The sequence below is a fragment of the Rosa rugosa genome, chromosome 4 (genome assembly GCF_958449725.1).
Source record: "Rosa rugosa chromosome 4, drRosRugo1.1, whole genome shotgun sequence".
In the NCBI taxonomy this organism is placed as follows: Eukaryota; Viridiplantae; Streptophyta; class Magnoliopsida; order Rosales; family Rosaceae; genus Rosa; species Rosa rugosa.
Genome location: NC_084823.1, coordinates 7,054,453 through 7,076,662, shown reverse-complemented (window position 1 = coordinate 7,076,662; position 22,210 = coordinate 7,054,453). Strand labels below are relative to the sequence as shown.

At 39.5% G+C, this 22,210-nt stretch overlaps 2 protein-coding genes and 1 long non-coding RNA gene across 3 annotated transcripts; 2 read left to right on the top strand and 1 right to left on the bottom strand.

Moving 5' to 3' along the window:
- The first annotated feature begins 471 nt into the window (after positions 1-471).
- Positions 472-3,944, top strand: LOC133746535 (protein DETOXIFICATION 27-like). The gene is made up of 8 exons (XM_062174700.1): positions 472-1,037; positions 1,321-1,862; positions 1,949-2,035; positions 2,122-2,178; positions 2,812-3,050; positions 3,305-3,423; positions 3,530-3,619; positions 3,726-3,944. The coding sequence occupies exons 1-8, from the start codon at positions 732-734 to the stop codon at positions 3,807-3,809; spliced, it is 1,524 nt and encodes a 507-aa protein (XP_062030684.1). The 5' UTR covers positions 472-731; the 3' UTR covers positions 3,810-3,944.
- Positions 3,945-11,631: 7,687 nt separating this feature from the next.
- On the bottom strand, positions 11,632-12,706 carry LOC133742977 (uncharacterized). The gene is made up of 3 exons (XR_009862848.1): positions 12,688-12,706; positions 12,419-12,589; positions 11,632-11,785 (listed from the first exon to the last, which is right to left on the bottom strand). It is a non-coding gene; the product is annotated as an uncharacterized LOC133742977 (long non-coding RNA).
- A 213-nt stretch (positions 12,707-12,919) lies between these two features.
- LOC133742976 (protein DETOXIFICATION 27-like) lies at positions 12,920-20,811 on the top strand. Its single transcript, XM_062170710.1, has 8 exons — positions 12,920-13,404; positions 13,502-14,043; positions 17,428-17,514; positions 17,661-17,717; positions 17,824-18,062; positions 19,911-20,029; positions 20,126-20,215; positions 20,443-20,811. Exons 1-8 carry the CDS (start codon positions 13,114-13,116, stop codon positions 20,503-20,505), a joined length of 1,488 nt encoding a protein of 495 aa, XP_062026694.1. The 5' UTR covers positions 12,920-13,113; the 3' UTR covers positions 20,506-20,811.
- Positions 20,812-22,210: the final 1,399 nt, after the last annotated feature.

Sequence of the window (22,210 nt, the reverse complement as noted above, 5' to 3'; positions counted from 1 at the left end):
CCAAATTAAAACCGACGGGACTGACCGGCTCACCTAAAAAAGTTACCATAGCACCTAAATGAATTCAATGCGAACCATATCCCGTTGCTTTCTACTTCACTATGGCTATTACAAACAGGCTTTCTACAATTGCTGCCGAAATGGGGCAACTGAAAAATTAAATTGAAGAGCGTCGTAGAGCGCTAAACCTCTTTTTGAGAAATGTTAGAGCAAGAGATCCTGCAGAGGCAGAAGAACGCATTGGCGTCCTTCTCTTTAGCTTTTCCTCGGCCTTTAGAGCTAGCTTTTCCTTTTTCTTTTTTTTTTTTTCTTTTTTGATTAAAGCACCTACACTATTTTCTGGATATGACAAACAGTGAAAATGAAACCCTCATTTTTTTTAAGAGCTCTCCTGAAGTAACACGTAAACAGAGTCCTTGTTCAACAGCTCACCACTTTGTCGAAGCAAAAACTCAGTTTGCCAACAACAACTTGGTTTAGAAACATTTGGATCCTTCATTTCCGAAAATCAGAAGTTAACAAAATTAATATTTAATACTTTGACATTGACCAGCTCTCCTTTTTTTGCATGATCATCATCCTTTTCTAGTTTTCTGTCCCATATATAAACAAAGGTTGCATATTCGCTTGGCCTTTAGCATGCCACTTCTCTCAGGTTAGACCAATAAGCTGAGGGAGAGAGCCAGCCGGCAAAGCAATACGCAAGTTTCATTAAGAGGCTAATTTCTCTAATGGACCACAGAAAGGATGAAAATGGTGCAGGTTCTGATCTTACCCTGTCCCTGATACCGGAATCTTCGCCACCCGAAAACGGCAGTTTTGGTTATGACGACAAAGAGGAAGGCAAGCTTTCCGTGAGGGTCTGGGTAGAGTCCAAGAAGCTATGGCAGATAGTGGGCCCCGCCATCTTCAGCCGTGTCGCCTCCTACACCATGAATGTCATTACTCAGGCCTTCGCTGGCCACCTCGGTGAAGTCGAACTTGCTGCCATCTCCATTGCCAACACTGTCATCGTCGGCTTCAATTTCGGTCTCTTGGTACGTGAGTAATGATGTTCTTAATTAGTAATATTATGTTGTTAGACTCTCGATCTCTGATTTAGCCTATGAAGTTTTGTTTGAACATAGGCGGATAATAACATAAACAAGTTGAATTTCTCATTAGAACTGTTTGAAAATACACTGTTGGATTGATAGTTTGGCAATTTAAAGTTTTAAACATGTCAGATATTATTAATACGTAATAGAATTGTTGTTTGAATAATGTATTGTTTGATTGATAGTCCGATAACATATGTTCTTTGTTTATCGCCATTGTTAGCTAGGAATGGCAAGCGCCTTAGAAACGCTATGTGGGCAAGCCTTTGGAGCCAGAAGATACCACATGCTTGGGATATACCTCCAGAGGTCATGGATTGTGTTGTTCCTCTGTTGCTTTGCTCTGTTGCCATTTTATATTTTCGCTTCACCGATTCTTAAACTCATGGGACAAACGGATGAGGTGGCGGAGCAGTCGGGGCTGGTGGCTGTGTGGCTCATACCCTTGCACTTTAGCTTTGCATTCCAGTTTCCTATGCAGAGATTCTTGCAATGCCAGCTGAAGAACTCTATCATCGCTTGGGTATCGTTAGTGGGGTTGTTGGTTAATGTGTTCACAAGTTGGCTTCTAGTCTATGTGTTGGATTGTGGGGTAGTGGGTGCCGCTATTGCTTTGGATATCTCTTGGTGGTTTTTGGTCTTTGGGATGTACATATATATTGCTTGTGGTTGGTGCCCTCTCACTTGGACTGGTTTTTCTGTGGAAGCCTTCTCTGGGCTTTGGCAATTCATCAAACTCTCTGCAGCTGCTGGTGTTATGCTCTGGTGTGTTTATTTTTCTTCTCTCTGCATAGATAGTTTTTAATTTCTGGGTTGATATTGATCTTCAATATCCTTAATATTTAATGCAGCTTGGAGAACTGGTATTACAGAATACTGATATTGATGACTGGCTACTTGAGTGATGCAACTATTGCTGTGGATGCCTTATCAGTTTGGTATGTGATTAATTTCTAAGTACAAGTTTATCTTAAATTATTGCACTTTCCCACCGTGTTTGGTAATTTGGCTTTAATTTTTGCAGCATGACTATTAATGGTTGGGAGCTCATGATTCCTTTAGCCTTCTTTGCTGGGACAGGGTAAAGTTTCTTTTATTTCTACCTCATTTGGCTCCTTCTAACTTTCTCCTTTATAATAAAGTGGACAATTTGTCTTCTTTCTTTGTATTGGATTGTAAGTGATACATTTATATTGGGATCCATAATGGGGATCCCTATATAATAAACCTCAGAAAAATCTCAGTAGTTAAATGAAGCTTCTGATACATGCATATAAAACTTTGTCAAAAGTACTAATTTTACATATTAAAAGGATGTCTGGTGTGTAATTAGTTCTTGGAAATTGGAAGTAGCTAGAGAAGTGTCTATTGCAAGGCAGCAATTTGTGTTAGAATCTTTCAGAAATATTAATTATAGTTGGCTTAACCTTAATAGTCCAGATTCTTGGTTGAGTTATAGATAGGATATAGAAGAAGTTGGTCAAAAAGTTCCAATCGATCATGTCTATGTAAAGAATATAGTGAACAAACTAACCATAGATAACAACTTTTAGTCGAAGCTGTACTTTCAGTTTTGGGAAAGCACTATTTATGGCTGGGTGCAGCCAAAATGATTAGAAATCATGTGAAAGCACTTATAGTTATGAACAAGCACATTTTTGGCTTTTCTACTTTCTTCTATAGCTAGTGTAAAATTTTGGTGGTGAACTCACAGAGTAAGGGTGGCAAATGAGTTGGGAGCTGGAAACTGGAAGGGGGCAAAATTTGCAACAAAGGTTGCTGTGACAGAGTCCACAGTGATCGGTGTCTTTTTCTGTGTACTTGTGATGATACTCAAAGACAAGATCGCATACATATTCACAACCAGCAGTGATGTCCTCGCAGCAGTCGATGATCTGTCTTACCTCTTGGCCATCACAATTTTACTTAACAGCGTTCAACCAGTTTTATCAGGTTCCTTTTTCACCCCATTCTTGTTATTTGAATCACATTTACCGATCGCTTTTCTAGCTTGTCTATCCGTCTCTCAAATAGAATGAGATGTAATTCAATAATGTGGTCAGTGAATATGATTCAGAATTTCAGATAGTCTTATTTATGTTATAGGTGTGTAACATGTATTTTTGAGATGTACATTATTATGGTCTTTGAGAACGAATAATTTTCTGGTCAATTCATTGACTAGTTTATGGGTTCACAATCCACAGGAGTAGCTGTGGGATCAGGATGGCAAGCATGGGTGGCATATATAAATCTCTTCTGCTACTACATTGTTGGGCTCCCACTTGGGTTTGTAATGGGATGGGTCTTCGACTTAAGCATTGCGGTAAGTTTCATTGATGAATAAATACACCCACGTTTTTAATCAGTGCACCCAGTTCTGAGATGTCTTATATTGTGTTGGAATTGTTGTTCAAATTGATATGAAACAGGGTATTTGGGGTGGAATGATCTTTGGTGGAACTGCTATGCAGACACTGATATTGTCCATCATAACTGTAAGACGAGATTGGAAAAAGGAGGTACGTTTAAATACAACTTAATATGATCTACTTCTTTTTCTCCATGTTTTGCTTTCCAATTTTCAAATCCCTCCATTTTCACTCTTTGGTGGTTTGAATTTTGAAGGCTGAGGATGCCAGCAAACGTGTGTCAAAGTGGTCGACGCCTAATCCAGAAGACAAGCCATCAGAACAGCTACTAGTAAATTAGCTGCAAGCTTGACAAGTTTTCAATGTGTTTCCTGCAACAATTCTGAGGTTACATTTTTTGTTATAGTTCTAAGTGTATTTATGCGGTGCAATAATTTTAATCCTCTATTCAAGGGAGTCCTTCTAATGAGAACCACTATAATGAGTACTAATTGAAGACTTTCTAATCAATGGTTTAGAAGACCCACTTTTCGGTTACACATGAATTGATCACTTCTGAAAGTTTTCTTCTAAATTGCTAATCGTTAAGGTACAGAACTAGATCAAATCAATGGACGAACCAAATCTGTCAAACATGAACTCATTCATGTTCATAACTAATAAATCATGATTATGAATGCCTTAACGATTTTCAATTTGGTTGAAAAATTGCATTAGTGATGTACAGATGAATATCTAAATATGTAATGGTTGATTTGCGGAAATGTGATCGAAAAGAGGGTCTCACACAAAAGTCTTTAACTAATCCTCATTTTAGTGGTCCTCATTAGAAGTTCTCCCCTCTATTCAATTGTTTGATGCATGCACCCACAATTGCATAACAAAGAAAAGGACAAGGGGATTTAGCAATTTTTTCTGGTCAATTTTGTTGAGAAGAAGAGAAATCCATTCAATAAATAATACTGTTACAACCATGGGGATAATAATCGAGGCATGACTAGCTGAACGGCATGATCTACCCCTCACAAATGACTAAAACGGTTACAGTGAGCATGAGCCGAAGGGGCCCCAAACTCTAACCTCACTACTCGGCTTTTTTCAATAAGCTAGTGATGAAGAATCCCGAGAGCCTCTGATAATACATTATAGACAATTACTAGAAACATTATGTCTTCTTTCTCATCGTGTCCAAACAATACCAAACCACGTGCAATGATCGATCATCGACATATTGACAATAAGAATAAGCTAAAAATAATCCAATTCGTTCCCAGGTATGACACCATGACATTGACATTGCAACTTGACCCAACCCTAACTCAAAAGAGTAAGGAACCAAACCTATACTACAAAAGAGTAGAGACTTAATAAAACTAAACCAAAATAATCTGAAGCCCTAGAGAAGAAGAAGAAACTATCATGAGCGAGAAACTGCTCCTCTGGAGCCAACATTGAAAATCCAAGCACCCTTGTCGCAAGGTTAAGAAAAGAACTGCTAGTTAACTCCTCATTAGTTCTAAGTTATTTTGGTTTCCCCACCACTAACCAACCTCACCCCCTACATTATTCCTCTTCACCCCCAATGACAGGACCCGCCCCGAATTTCACCCTGAAATCCGAGGTGGCCCTGTGGGGCCCACCTTAGGAATAACTCTACCAAAAATTCGGCAGAGTCACCCCTAAAATGGACTACCCAAAAACCTGTAAAACACATTCACACTTCTAATAAACCATTCTTATTCTTCTGGAGCCGCCCTGCTCTCCAAATCACAACAACTCCACAATTTACAACTAAAATACGAATCATACAACATAAACCAAATACACATGTGCAAATCCCAAACTTTACAACATTTGTCCCACAGGTTATCAGAGCAAACTAAAAGAGAAAAAGAATTCATATACAAGTAGGTCCAACGATTAACCTACAATATGAAAACAACAGCAGCAGATGCTATGCCCCGAATCCTACTATGCCGAACCAACTACTCTGCAGACTGGGCATTTGAAACTGAAAGGCCCAGGGGAAAGTACATAAAAACGTTAGTGTGAGTGGACAAAAATAAGTAATTGTAAAGAAAAATGAATTTATACTTTCCCACGTTTATTTCATTAAAAACCTGATGCATGCAACAATTAAGGAAAATAAACCGACTGATGTTCAGCTCAAGAAAACCGACTAGCCCCGCTAGTCACAAACAACCAAGTAAAAAGATTGAAACTTCAATACTCAAGAAAATAAGACCAGCCCCGCTGGTTAAACTAAAATCAGACTAGCCCCGCTAGTAAAGTAGTAGTAGAGTATGGGGAAGAAGTTATCACCATACGAGTAAGGGAGCCTCCCAGGCTTGGGTCGGAGTGTCCCACACTCTTGAGCATCCCATGCTCTGCTCAACTCACCCACAAACACAGAGTAAGTGGGGAGGAGAACTAATAGGCTAGCTAGCAATAAATATGACGACCCAGGTATGGTGGGTTAAAATCATATGAAAATCGAAATGTCAGTAAGGCTTCCCTAATATCTCACGAGAAAATACATATTCCAACGACGTGGCCCCGCACGTCAAAATATTCTCTAATTCATAAACCAATATGCGAGATTAAAGTAAATCCATGAATCCCAACGAAAATCTCATTTTTGAAGATCCTTTAGGAAACTCAAAATTGACGAATGAAAACAATAATTAATTCTGGAAATCACCTCGGAAAATAATTCGTTGATAATCAACATGAATCATAAACCAAAATGATAATCGAGTTAAATCATAATCTTCGTAAATCAACAATGCAAGCAAATCCATAAGATATCTCGAAATCAATTTCCCAAAAACAAATTATAGCAAAATGATAAAATGATAAACAAATAAGTATATAGTTATTTCGGGAAAATAATCACATGCATCAATTCTTAAAAACAAAAGTCCACTCACAGTATACGGCTAACGTGGTATCCAAGCGTAAGGATCCTCGTTGAGTGATGAGTCGGTACCTCGTCCTGTACACAATCATTCGTACATAAATAATTACCGGACGGAAAATAATTTTACGATAATTAAAATTCAATCCCAAATCCCATAATCTCAACTCCTTCAATCCTCTTTGATATCCATCCAAACTTCACCAAACTTCAAATAAAAGTTCTACGACATTTCTAGGATTTAACTAGGCAGAAATCGCAATTAAAAAGCTGCCCTATGCGTCGCCGCCGCCATCGCCACCAGCTCCAATGGCCACCAAACTTTGGTATCAGCACCTACTCAACAGACCCAACAACTTTCTCAACTGAGACAAAGTCAGAAAATGAGTAGAAGTACCTCAACAATTAAGGAGAAGGTTGAACCCGATTCGTGAATAGTGACCAGAATTTCAAACCTTCGATTCTTCCTTCTCGCGTCAAATTGCTGTAAAAGGTTCGGGGAGCATCATCTACGTCCCAAGGCGCTTCCAAAGAACCTAACTTGATCGTCTGGGGTGGCCGGAATCGGAAGAAACCGGCGTTGACTCAAACTGCTACAGTGAACTTTCAAGGCTCGATGCGTCGTTTTCCGGCCAAGCCGCCGTGAGCCACCACCGCCAGCGCCGAGAGGAGGAGGAGACGAGTCCAATAGTACTAGCCTTGTGCCACCAGGTGGCCGGAAGAGAGAGAATGCCGGAGTTGCAGAAAACGCGGGAGGAAGGAGAGAGAAGAAGAAATGAAAACTTACCGGCCACAGTAACTTTTTTAAATTTATACCATCTACCATAAACAGTAACTTTTGTAATTTCGCTTATAACTTCTGCATACAAACTCCGATTTTTATGTACCACATATGCACGCGCTCGGTTTAATGTCCTTTACAACTTTCAAGAAGGAAATTTTCTCAATTATTGACCCGAACAAAAAGTCAACTTTTAGGGTCACTAAAAGTATCGAAACAAAATGAAAAGTGAAAGTAGTTGTCGTTTACCGTCCAAATGACTAGTGAATGGGTAAATTGTGATACGGGAGGTTACACCTAATGTACCGTCTTCTCAGTAAAATCATCATCCTTTACTCCCATCATTGCCACCAAGGATTGAAGGCCCTATTTCAATCCTACCAGCAGATCCTCATTTACCATTGCCCACAGAAGGGATTGCAATACTAGAAACAATCCCAACATCAGACGAGATTGCAATACCATCTTCTATCATACCATCTCTATCATCACCATTACCACCACCACCACCACTAGAACCAACTCGCCGTTCCGAGCGAGTTTGCCAACAGTCCGTTCTTCTTAAGGATTTCCAATGTTACCCTACTTCTTCCAATCTAATGTCTTCACTGGGTTCCACTTCTACAAAATATAAAAGCACTCGTTACTCACTTTCTAATTTTCTTAACTCTCATAAACTATCTTCCACTCACCGTTCTTTTGTAGCCATTATTTTTCAAAATATAGATCCCACGTCTTTTGCCTAGGTTGAGACAGATCTTAAATGATGTGAGGCAATGAACATGGAAATACAGGCTCTTGAGCAAAATCAAACTTGGACGCTAACATCTTTGCTTGTTGGAAAGAAAACTATTGGTTGCAAATGGGTCTATAAAATCGAATACAACTCTGATGGTTCAATTGAGCGCTACAAGGCACACCTTATGGCGAAAGGTTATACTAAAAAAGAAGGCCTGGTATACAATGAGACTTTTTCTCCTACAAAAAAGTTAGTCACTTTTAGGTGTTTACTTGTCATTGCAGCTATGCATCATTAGCCTCTTCATCAACTGGATGTTCAAAATGCCTTCCTCCATGGTGATTTGGATAAAGAAGTTTACATGCTCCCACTTTCTGGATTTGGTCGACAGGGGGAGAATTTGGTGTGTCGACTAAATATATCATTATATGGCTCAAAATAGGCATCCAAGAATTGGGTTGACAAATTTACCACTACTCTCAAGATGCTGGTTTCAAACAATCTTATGCATATTATTTACCAGTTCCACTAACTTCTCATTTAGAACCATCTTGATTTATGTGGATGACATTGTAATTACAGGAAAGGATCCTACGACTATCCAGTCTCCGAATGATTTTCTTCACTAACGCTTTCACATTAAAGATTTTGGCAATTTGAAATGTTTTTTCACTATAGAAGTGGCAAGTTCAGAGAAATGAATTTTTATCTCTCAAAGTTAGTATGCCATGGATGTAATTGATGATGCAGGACTCCTTGGAGCACGTCCTGCTGCATTTCCTACAACAATTGAAACTTTCTCACACTAAAGGAGAATTGCTACATGATCCCCTTATGTTACTGAAGATTAGTAAGACCCCTCCATTATCTTACAGTAACAGGGCCTGACATTCTCTGTCCATATATTAGGCTGTTTCATGCACCAACCAAGAAAGCCACACGTAGAAGCTGCACTTCAGGTTCTACGTTATTTGAAAGGAACTCTAGGACAAGGACTTATTTTATGTGGACAATCCTCTTGAATTAAAGATATATTCTGATTCAGAATGGGCTAGCTGTCCAATCACAAGAAGAATATCAGTCACTGGGTAGTCATTTTTGGGGAATTCCTTAATTTCTTGGGAAAAAAAAAAGAGCAAAATACCGTTGCACGATCAACCATAGAAGCAGAATATCAGTCAATGGCAGAAGCTAGTTGTGAGCTTGTTTGACTACAATATATTTTGAGAGATCATGGCAGTGATCATTCAAGTCCATCAGCTAATATTGTATTGTGACAAATAATCAGCTCTATACATTGCAACAAATCCAGTATTTCATGAGAAAATCAAGCATAGATTGTCATGTGGTGTGACAATACACAAAACCAAGGAAGATACAAACAGCTTCTACACCTTTCTCACAACTGATTGTAGATATCATCACTAAATTAACCTTTGGGAAAAACTTCTATGAATGTATTGTTTGACAAGTTTTCACAATATTCCTCTTCAACTTGAGGGGGAGTGCTGAGATTAAATCAATAGACGAACTGAATCTGTCCAACCTGAACCGTTCATGTTTATAATTGTAAATCGCAGTTATGAATGACTTAAAAATTATCAATTTGGCTGAAAATTTTTAGAGGTGATCTATTCATATAGACCTAAAAACTGAACGGTTGAGATGTCAATATGTGATCAAAAAGTGAGTTTAATAAGCTATCCCTTAAAATGGCCACAAAAAGGAATTCCTCACTAAAAGGGCCTTATATATAGATATATATAGAAGCTACGTATCACGTATAACAAATGCCTTCCTAATTCAGTTGGTAAGACCCTGCAGTAATAATTATATATGACTTCAATATGCTTATTGGTCTGGAACTGTTACTGCAATTTGACAAATATGGACCATCCATATTGACCTTCCCTTTGGTTATATTTTTGAAGCCAGCATAAGAGCTCTAGGGTCATTTAGATACTGCTATGGATTAATATTTGTAACCATACATTTGCAAGAAAACTTGGGATTCTGATCGTTCTGTAGGGAGAAACAAACAGCTTTATCTCATTACATACTTGAGCAAAAACTTGGTGAGAGAGATGCTGATGCGAATTACTTGTCTGTTCTTGATGCAGAGCTGCAATAAACTGTTAGAATATAACTATCTCATACTTGAGACTCTTCAATATCAAATCTTTCTAACATCCTATATATTCCAAGTTCTTTTTATCTTTCCTTTTTGCGCCTAATATCATGTACTTTTCTCTTCTCTTTCCTTTTTGTGCAGATTCATGGTAACTGCTTTGATAAATGATGAAACTGATGAGGCATCAGCCATCATAAAGGGGAAACAAGTAGAAGGAACTATTTGGTACGACATGTGAGGACCTCATCCTCAACAAAAATCATGACAATCCAAATATACTACCAACAAAAATCATGACAATCCAAATATACTACCACCAGAAATTCTCCGAACAGAAGGACAAATCAAACTGCTGGAACTTGAAATAAGCACTACACAAAATGTGATTGTCAAGGGAATCCATGAAGATATTCGCAGACTGGCTCCAACACAGAGAATTCAGCCCTCGAGCTCAACACCCAACAACATCCAACCCTCAAGTTCAACAACCAACAAAGTTGCAACAAAAAAAAAAAAGGAACATTCAATCGTCTGACAAGCAACTTTCCGAAACATATCCAAGCCAAAATTTGAAAACGTGAGCACAGTTACTTTCTCCTATAATGTTTACACTAACTATAAAATTTAACATATACAACTCTTATGTTGCTTTCTTCTACTGCAGGGGCGACATCTCTACAGATTCACTTGAAGACTCATCTGAAGACTTAATGTAAATAGTTACCTGTCTTCACATGTTTTGTCCAAGCCTAACCATTTTTTGCACAATGTAAATAAACAACTACTTGGTTGGCATGTGTATTTTTGGAAATCTGGCTAAGATACCAGATTTGCAATCGGGAAAAGGCACCAGATTTTTGGTTAGCATGTGTATGTAATATATTTATAACGTAGAACAATGTATTTCGATGTAATATATCTATAACGTAGAACAATGTATAATATAGTTTTACTGTATACAGTATATCTATAACATAGTTTCGATGTAAATTCAACTATATCAATTAGTATACCCGCAGCACCGCGTGAGCTTTTTGCCTAGTATGTAATAAAGACCAATAGAGTTATGCATCAAGTACAGAAAACATTGCGACTCTGTTATCTAATTACAGATGATCCAACTCTACCAGGACTGATTGGTGGGCTGATCACCATATTCGGCGTGCAAAGCTAATTTTCTAAACAGTATCGTTACACTAAGAAAAGTAGAACTGAGGCATGCCGAATATGTCCGTAGAGCCTTCAACGTCCTAAAATAACGGAGTTGGGCAAGCCATTTTCTGATAACATTTCGGATTCATTACCTCTTACATCACTCCAGCCAATTTCTTACTGGAAATGATGGTGGTCTTATTGGTATAGGTATAGGAAAGCTCTCATATTGCAATATAGATATGGCATCTGACATGTTTGGCCGATGTTCTGCATCTTCTTCAACTCATAGCAGAGCAACATGGATGCATCTTAACAAATTGATCGTTAACACATGAATCACTTGGTGTTGGATCCATCAATTCCAAACCTGCACCTTCTTGCCATAACTGTCGCGATGCCTGATTCCAGAGTGTATTTGTTTAAGATACTACTCATACTAGAATATCACCCTCACAAAGTAAAAAACAAAATAAATATCATTGTAACTGAGAATTGCAATGCATAAAAGCAGTTGATTTCAAGCATCGACACTCCAAATTGATATTCCGGAATAGATTCCCTGCATAGCAGACTGATCGGGAGGCATGTAACCACTGTACCAAATGAAAAAGAACCTACCTTTAGTGCACACATACATAAATGCATGACTTAGCAACCAGAAGTGAAAGAAACAACAGGTATGTATTGCTTATAAATAACTTGCTGTGTCCCAACAGTCAGTCTAGTACTTCCTTCAACTTCATTAAGCATGAAACTCCTGGCTGTACCAAAATCAGAAATTTGGGTTCATATTTTCATTTAGTAGTATGTTACTAGATTTGAGATCTCTATGAATGACTTTCAATTATATTGGAATATATGCTTCTCCCAATCTAGTAGCATGCATGGGTTTGAATCTGGCCAATATATACCGAGTTTGTGCACAAAGAAAAGGCTACGTTTCACAACTACAAATCAGATGAAACAAGTGACAGTCTAATAGTAACATCATCTCTTCATTATGAATGCAAGATCTACTCGAATATTAACATCTCTCTTCACCATGAATGCAAAATCCGAAAAGCTGAAATTCTAAGATATGAGTATCAATTCATTCTTAAACCCCTCTCCTCGTCGACATTCCACTTATACAAACCCAAATAATGGGATTGATTAGCAGGGATCACTTCAACTCAATATCTCACATCTAAAAAAACCTTAGAACTGAACTTTGTAAAAGGACTTACCAGCCAAGCATATGAGATGGGATGAGATGATTTCTGCACATTCGCTATCCAACCATAGTTTTGGAAGATCTTACAGTGCCTTCATCGCCTTCATCCTCTTCGACGCAGAAAGCACATCCAGAGCGTTGATGAACTGGAGCTTCTTCTTCATCTCATTTGGTCAATGAGAACCTGAGATGAGAAAAGTCAAGAGACGTGGTGGGTAGCTATACGACTCTCTATACTGTAGACTTGTGAGAATAGACCTCAAAATCCCTTGGAAATTTTACCTTAACGGCCATCTGTTTTACCTCCTAACATCCGTCTACGCGAAATTACAGAGTGCTCCTACTTTGACCGATTGTGTGGTTCTCCTCGCGCCACGTCGACAATTGTCAGAGGCGGTAACTTACAGCCTGCGCATTCCAGCCTCCTCCCATACCAACCCGAATAGTTTCGTGTTCAGTTTATAATTTGCTTCTCGAACCTGAATGTGCCAACTCTCGGCCTTTACCTAATTTTCAGTAACAAACAGTCTTGTAACCACCACTCAACACCAACTTAGAATATTTTCCAATTAAGTGTGAGTCTAGTCAATCTTGTGTGTCGTATGTATTTATTTCTATGTCACTTCACGGTCGAGCTAGCTCGCTGGTAAGTGTAAACTATCTCCATCTCCTTGGTGGTCTCACCAGGCCATCGGAAGATAAGGAACCATGGACAGGGAAGAAGAAGAAGAAGTTCTGGTTCTTGATCAACCCTTATTACCAGAACCATCAACCAGAAACAGTATACCTGAAGATCGACCTCTTAAAAGCCTTCCATCAAGAGTTTGGATAGAAACCAAGAAACTATGGCGCGTCGTGGGCCCCGCTATCGTCGCCCGGCTTGCCGCCTACTCCATGACCGTCATTAGTCAGGCCTTCGCTGGTCACCTCGGCGACAATGAGCTCGCTGCATTCTCGATCGTCAACAATGTCATCCTCGGCTTCTCATTTGGGCTCCTGGTACATTTCTCCAACACCTGATAGCTAGGCACTAGTATTTGCTCACTGGAAATTAAATGGTTGGTTTTCTTGACATTTTGAATTTTGTTTTTGAAAGTTGGGAATGGCAAGCGCGCTGGAAACTCTGTGTGGGCAAGCTTTTGGGGCCAAAAGGTACCCAATGCTCGGGATTTATCTCCAGAGATCGTGGATCGTGTTGTTCATCTGTTGCGTTGTGCTATCGCCAGTTTACATTTACGCTTCTCCGATTCTGAAACTAATCGGGCAGACAGATGAAGTGGCAGAGCTTTCGGAGGTGGTGTCCCTTTGGGTTTTGCCAATGCATTTCAGCTATGCAATTATGTTCCCATTGCAGAGGTTCTTGCAGAGCCAGCTCAAGAACTTTGTGACTTTGTGGATGTCCGTGGTGGCTTTGGTGTTTCATGCCCTGATAAGCTGGATTTTTGTTTATGTTTTGGATTTTGGGCTTGTGGGTGCGGCTGTGACTTTGGATATTTCATGGTGGTTCATGTGTTTCATGATGCTTGTGTATGTTACTTGTGGTTGGTGTCCGCTGAGTTGGGCAGGTTTGTCCATGGAGGCCTTTTCTGGGCTCTGGGAATTTGTCAAGCTTTCTGCTGCTTCTGGCGTCATGCTCTGGTAATATTGCATCTTTCCTTTCTATATTTGGCTCAATTTTTTTTTTTTTAAATTTCGCTTTATGTATCTATTTATTTCTGAAATTTATTTTTAAAGTCAAACGCCAATATTTCTTAGATTATTGCTATATTACCAAATAATGATATACACGTTTTAAGAATGTATCAGTTAGCTTAAAGGGCTAATTTCCAAGAGAACGAAGAACCCTATCCTATCAGCCTATATCACGAACTTTGGTGTGGTTAGTGCATTGAGTAAACTAGCTTTACTATTAAATGTTAACCACCCCTCTCCTAGCGAAACCTGGATTATGGCTCTCGCTAGTTATTTTAGTGATTTTGATGGTCCCTAAGAGCAACTCCAACAGGTTCTCTATAATTTTTGTATTATAGGGAAGCAAAAGTCAAAGCTTTAAGCAATTTTTCTTCTTCAACTCCAACAAATTCCCTAGTTTACAGCAATCTCTAAAATCTCCAAATTCTTCCTTAAAATTTTAGAGATTGCTGTAAATTTAGGGAATTTTGTTTTCTCTCTCCTCACTTTCCCTAAAATGGAGAAAATTATAGGGAATCTGTTGGAGCAAAAGAGGCTCATTTTTCCCTAAAATAGAGAAAAACTAAAATATGGGGAAGCTGTTGGAGTTGTTCTAATGTTCCGCTCATTTAGCTAAATAAACCTCTCCTTCTCTTGCGAAGGCAGTCTAGTTGACTTAGACCCAATTTGGCGCCGCTGCGCTTACGAATAAGCAGCTTTATTATTAAGTTGATAGATGCATTTGGTGAATGCAACTTATTTCTTAAGTTCCCAAATTCCAATGCACCTTATAAAAGCTAGCTAAATGAAGTTTTTAGAAGCAGCAAGTGGACATTTTAAAATATCAAAAGAGTCCTCATCTTACGCTCAGATCTTGTGTCTTGCCCAGTTTCCTCTATCTTTCCAAATAAGAGTTCTAGCAAGCTATTATCAAATTGGTTGGCTGCTAGATTTTTTTTTTTTTCAAAATCCTTAGCTTACCTCACATATGTCAGTGAGAATCGAATCTATGACCTTTACAATTACAACTTACCAACATATCATAACTCACGGGCATATACTACTGCTAGTTGAACTTATAATACACTTAAAAGGACTAAATTCAGTTTAGTCCCTTAAACTTTAGGGCTAAAATCACTTTGGTCCCTGACTTTTTTTTTTAATCACGATGGTCCCTGCACTTCCAAATTGCATCACCCTAATTCAAAATTTGACTTTGACTCGAAAAATGACGTCATACGCTGAGGTGGAACTGACATGAGGCCCCACTTTTCAGCATTTGACCCTCAATTTAGACAAAATGTCCAAACTGCCCTCCTTTCCTCTCCGAAATCCCACAACCCTCGTCTCTTTCTAGTCCCTCACCTGATCCTTCCTCCTCCTTCTTCTTCATCTTCTTAAATCTCCAAAACCCTAAAATCAGAAACGGATAAACAATTGTGGGTACATTCCAATTGCCATACCATGTTAGCGCCACCTTCTCTTTCCTCCACTCCTTGTACAACAACAATTCATTCAATTTTATCAAATCTTACTAACCCAGAAATTGAAGAACTAAACACCCCTTCAATCAGAGCCGCTGCTCAGCCAGCTCATGAACCATGGCTTCATCACTCCGGTCCCGCTCCACTACGTCCGCAACCACGGCGTCGTCCCTAAGGCAACGTGGCACAACTGGACCGTCGAGGTCACCGGCATCGTCAAGCGGCCCGCCCAGTTCACCATGGACCAGCTCACCACCGATTTTAGCTCTCGCGAGCTCCCCGCTCCCCGTCACCCTAGTTTGCACAGCAAGGAGCAGAACATGGTGAAGCAGACCATCGGTTTCAATTGGGGCGCCGCTGGCATCTCCACCTCTGTTCGGCGCGGCGTGAGCCTCCGCGACTCCTCAAGCTCAATGTGAAATCAATTATGGTTCACGATGGCTCCGGCACGTGAGCAAGCTTCTAGGCATTGCCAGACGACATGGAGGCTGGCTTTGACTCGTCAGAGACCGGGAAGCATGATAGTGGTGGAGGTGAGCGCGGTGGTACTTAGACACCAGTGGTGGAGGAGAGAGAATTCTAGATTTACTTTCTCTCTCCTCAAACTCTCTCTCATACAGAAACCCAGTAAAAGTTGCTTCACAATCTCTTCTCTTCCGATCATTCTCCCGCTTCCCCGTGCATCTTTTGGGCCTCATTGATGCTGTGCCCACCTACTTGAAGACAAGACCAGAATCAGTCCACCATTTCTTTCTATCTTCTGGACTTAGTCTCTATTTCTTTTCGGAGGGGTAGAGAGAAAAGAGAGGAGGGTCAAAGCGGCGGTGGTGGTGTATTAAGGTTTGGAATTGCAGACTGAAAAAAAAAAAGGGTTTGGAATTGGGGATGGTGGTAAATGTCCATTTTACCCTTATTAGAGGATCAAATGCTGAAAAGTGGGGCCCTATGTCGGTTCCACCTCAGCGTATGACGTTATGTTTCGAGTCAAAGGAAAATTTTGGACTAGGGTGATGCAATTTGAAAGTGCAGGGACCATCGTGATTAAAAAAAAAACAGTCAGGGACCAAAGTGATTTTAGCCCTAAAGTTCGAGGGACTAAACTGAATTTTGTCCTACTTAAAAGCAACCAGGAATCGATGGATGTTCATGTTTAAGTAGTTTGAACGTGTTAAGCTTAGTTATTTGCTCAAAATTTCATATAGAATATGTGCAGCTTAGTGAAACTAAATATATAGATGAACATAAATTGTCTGGGTGGTGTAGTCGGCTATCACGCTAGTCTCACACACTACAGGTCCTCGGTTCATACTCGGGCTCAGACAATATTATCATTTTCAAAGTCCTCTTTTTGGTTTTGTTTTGTCGGTGAGTTGTGACATATTGATAAGTTATAATTCGAAAAATGTAAAAGTCATGGATTCGATTCTCACTTACATGTGTAAGGGTGGGGTGGGCTAAGAGTTTTTTTTATAAAGGTATAGAGATGAACATAATCTTAATTTCTTGTTTGAACCAATATAGTTAAAAAAATATTCACACAATATCCATTTCATTATTTTTCTATAGTCACAGCACTATTGTATCAAAAATTACCTAACACTCAACAATTTAAATTCACAGCTGACTATTCTAACACTACATCAGAAAGTTTTTTTTTTTTTTTAATAAGCACAGCTATACCAAACTGAGCCTTAGACCATCTACATCGGTAAGCAAAAGCAAAGGCATAGGGCATAGGCTTGCCTTTGCAGCATAGTAAAAATGAGGGAAGAGCATGTATTAATTTTACACCATAGTAATTTGTGCCTTTAATTTTGACAAACATGCATTACCCTTAATTCTAATGATTATTTATTGATCTGTGCAGCTTGGAATTTTGGTATTACAGAGTTTTGATATTGATGACCGGATTCTTATCGGATGCGACTCTTGCTGTTGATGCCTTATCAGTTTGGTATGAGACCTCTATTTTAACAACATTTCCCTATCAATGTATCATCCAATTTATTGGAGAACTCTTTTTTTTATTATAGCAGTTTTACCACATTAACCAAATCAGTTGCTTGTTCCCTTATTGTTTCTTGGATTCAAATGTTGCAGCATGACTGTAAATGGGTGGGAGCTCATGATTCATTTAGGTTTCTTGGCTGGAGTCGGGTACCATTTCTTTTGGCCTCTTTTGCCTTTTATTATTTTGTAGAATTGAAAAGGTAATGAATTTGGGCCTAGCAATTTTCTGAAAGTCATGTTATGGAACTCGCAGAGTAAGGGTAGCAAATGAGCTCGGAGCTGGAAATGGTCAGGGAGCAAATTTTGCAACCAAGGTTGCAGTGGCTGAATCGAGCTTCATCTCCCTTTTCTTCTGTGTGCTCATTATCGCGTTACATGACAAGTTCGCATACATCTTCACATCAAGCACTACTGTCCTCCAAGCAGTTGATCACTTGTCTTACCTCTTGGCTGTCACCATTTTACTTAACGGGGTTCAACCCGTTTTGTCAGGTTAGTTTTTCACTCGGTATTTCCTATGTTATGTTTACCTACTCTTTTTTTTTTATCAAATAAGAACTTCATTAATAAAAACGAAGATTACAATGAGAATGGGAGATAAAAGCTTCAACCGAAACTTTCCCCACTTTAGACGTCAAAATGGACATCTATACTGACGCACTGTTGAAGCCAAACTAGGCCCCGACTCCAAACATACTAAAAAATTTAACTAAAAATACTAAACTGGCACCAGACAAAGTGGCAGCAACAACAAAACGTGTTGGAGCAGACGCAGCCAAGAACACCAACTCCCACCCAGAATCCACCTGGCCAGCAATTGATCGACCAAGCCAACACTCGTCGTTGCTTCGAACCCGATCAAGGGGATTTCTGGACAGTCAGACCTAGGACTAAAGAAAACCCAACACCGTCATCCCACCACTACATCCCACCACTACTCTAAAGCGCCATCACTTCCAACCCAAATCCTGACAGGAAAGACCTCCTAGAAAGCCATTAATGCTCGTCTATGCCACAGGCGGACTTTGTGCTGACTCGAAACTAGGCAGGAACGACCCTCAGGAAGGCCAAAGTGATGATTGTCTCTGCCACCACCTGCAGTGCACCCGACCTAAAACAATGAAAGAAAAAACCACCAAAACACTAAACTGTTTCCCAGATTGGGCCCAAAAACCACAGACCCGGCCTAACTGCGGCTCCATCATCCCGACTCCCACTGACCGTCGTGACCACAGTTCCCTCGCTCCTTCGCCGTCCAAAACTTGGTAACAGCCAAGCCCGCCACTAGGCAAACCCGATCCAGTTGCACCACCACCATCCCAACGCTGCCCTTGACGAACAAGCACCGTCACCGCACCAGAAAAATAACCTTTGGAACAAAGCCGAGAGAGTCCAAGCATCGACCCCAGCCCACTTTCCACATCCAGCCCGTCCACCACCATTGCACCTCTCAGACCACCGCGCCGTTGCTGTCGGACCCAGACGACTGTAGAACAGACACCGTCGGCAGAACACCAGCAGATCAGATCGCCCACCGCCACAACCCCATCCCTCAAGAGCCCGAGCAAAACGATCCCTGCGCTGTGACTCCCTCCGCCCCCTGCTGTTATGCGATCCGAAACCACATCACATCCAAACTCCACAAGATCTGTGAGTCGGATCCATCCACAAACCCGGAATCCAGATCGATTGCGCCCCTCAGCCACACGACGGAAAACCACCCTCGGCCACGCACCTTTCTTCTGTGCAACCACCGCCGCCACCTGAAAACAATGAAAAGGAAGGCCTCCCAACCCCCGACTCGGATCATCTACATCAATATCCCGTCCGGCCGCACTCGACACACGCCGACGAGGCCAGAGGCCAAGGCAAGCATGGCGGCGCAGCCGGACGAGCGGACTTTCACTCTTAGGGTTCTCTTTTTCTCTTATGTTTACCTACTTGGAACTGGGATGAGAAGGACTCCGAGTAGAGTAATAATATTTTTAATTAGGTTTAAGGGTATTTTTGTATTATCAAAGAAAGAGTCATCGCATTCTCGTTCCTTGAATTTTGGGAATGGGATTCCCTAGTGTATGTGGAATCCATGTGCATACTGGTTTTCAAAGCGCAAGTAGAGACTGTAATCACCTACAATGGAAATGACTCATTCCTTTCATTATCATTTTTACTTGTGAACAAAGGTTATGCGATCTTAGTGAATGAGGGGAGTGGTCTTACATCAATCAACGGTTGACAACCGTTCATACAATGACCTCAAACTAACCTCTAATCTATCATTTGTGAGCTCAAATATGCTGGTGTTTTCCTTTCTAAAACAATTGTTTTTCATTATGACAGGCGTAGCTGTTGGCTCAGGATGGCAAGCATGGGTGGCATACGTAAATCTTTTCTGCTACTACATTGTTGGGCTCCCACTTGGAATAGTATTGGGATGGGTCGCTGACTATGGTGTTTTGGTATGGTTTGCACTTTCGTCTGCCTCAAGCAAATTTCCTAAATCGCTTGTGGACCAAATTATAGACTTCTAACTTGTGCAAATTAATGTAAAACAGGGTCTATGGTCTGGGATGATCCTTGGTGGAACTCTTGTACAAACTGTGATTTTGGCTATCATCACAGCACGACGTAATTGGGAAAATGAGGTACAAACTCGTGAACACTCACTATACAGTCATCGAATTTATTAACGAAATGATGTCAACCAACATGTGAGTTAAAAGAGACTCAAATACGGCTAAATTTGAATAATCAAACACAATCATTTAAACAATGAAATTTTGTTGAGCAAATTTGGGAGCCCTAATCGATAATCATGGTCAAGAGTGCCACTTTTTTTATCAATTATTATCTGGTTGACCCAATTTTGCAGGCACTAACTGCTGGCCGGCGGGTAAAGAAGTGGTCTACACCAGATAATCAAACAGAGGGGTAGCAATAACAGCAGAAGCTTATGCATTCCAGTCAGCTGAAGGAAAATAACATATAGGAGCATAAAAGTTTTCCTGTTATACTTATCAAACCCATTTTTGTAACATTCTGATTAAACTACTTTGTGTATGTTGGGTAAAATTCGATCTAGGACCATTTCAATTTTGCTAGAAAAATGGGAAGATTATTCGTTCCCAGCTAAAGTGAAGTCAAACAATAGAGTATGGATACCAGAGCTCGAATCTCCACTATTTTTGTTTCTTAATGTTCAAATTGCAGAGAAGAATAAAAATTCGATGATTGTAGAGAATCCAATGCCTGTTGGAGTTCATCTACACTATTATGAATCGGAAGTAAATTAAAAATACTTGAAATAAAGATTCTCCAAATTGGTACCTAATTTTTTTTTCTAATTGATTTGATTGTACTAATAAATCTAAAATAAAGGAAACTTTACGATATGTTAACATATGACATATATAAAATTACCATATTTATAACTTAATTATTCAAATGAGAACCTATTGTACTCTAATGAGGACCTTATTATTATTATTTGTTTTTCTTTTGAAGGGATGAGGACCTTATTTATTTTAACAAGGACTTTTTTCTAGTTACCACATGAGTGGTCTGAAGTGGTAACATGACCCCCTGACAGTTGTAACTTGTAGATATTACGTAAAATTGGACATGTATGAGAAATGTTAACATGCTATAGTCATACGTACCCATCTAATAAAGCGAGTTACAAAACAAAAACAAGGCTTGCATCCTTTGCTAAAATGGTATCTCATTCTATATTTTTGTTCAAATTGAACACGTAATATATATTCAAGAATAAGCTACGGTTTAAATGGTAATATATATATATATATATATATATATATATATATATTTGTTTAAATGGTACGCCAGTCTATATGGTAAGGTTTTAGCACCATTTTTCTTTTGGTGGGGTGTGGGAGGAATAAGGTATCACTGGGATTAAAGAACCATTTTTGAGATTAACTCTCAATAATGCATCTTATATTCACTTTCATTGAATGTATGGCTGAAAATACCAAATTGGCTGATGATGAAATTTTATAGATACTAATTTGAAAAAGAACTCACTCAATGTAGATTATGCATAATTCTTCATGTTCTACTTTAAGAATTGTCCTTTTTATAAATCTATTTTTGTATTTTGTGTAAAAGGAGAGGACCACTTCTTTTACCTAGCAAGCTCTTTTCCCAATATAGATATTGTGATATATTCTCAGATTCTCAAGGTCTTATTGATGTTATTAACAAGCTCTCATCTATTCCAGATTGGAAAGCCTTGACAATCCTCACTCAAGTTTGGTACCTGTCTTCAATCCATCATGTTAACTCTGGTCTTGGATCATTAGAAAAGCTGACAAAGCAGCTCACCTTGTTGCTTCGTTGGTTCACAGCGGGAAGTGTCCTACGAATTGGGTTATCCAACCACCTTCCCCCTTAATTGACATTTTACTGTTTGATGGTTTACCAAGTCCTCCCTCTGTTTAAGAGTGGATCTGGTTTGTTTTCTGTTGTTCTGCTTGGGTTTTTTTTTTCTTCATAAAAATAGACTAAAACTATTCCACTTACTCCAGCAATAAAATTTTATTCCCACTAACACAATATAAGATCAAATGACAGTTTTAACCTCGATTTAATTAATAAATTACAAATGCCCTCTCTCCTAT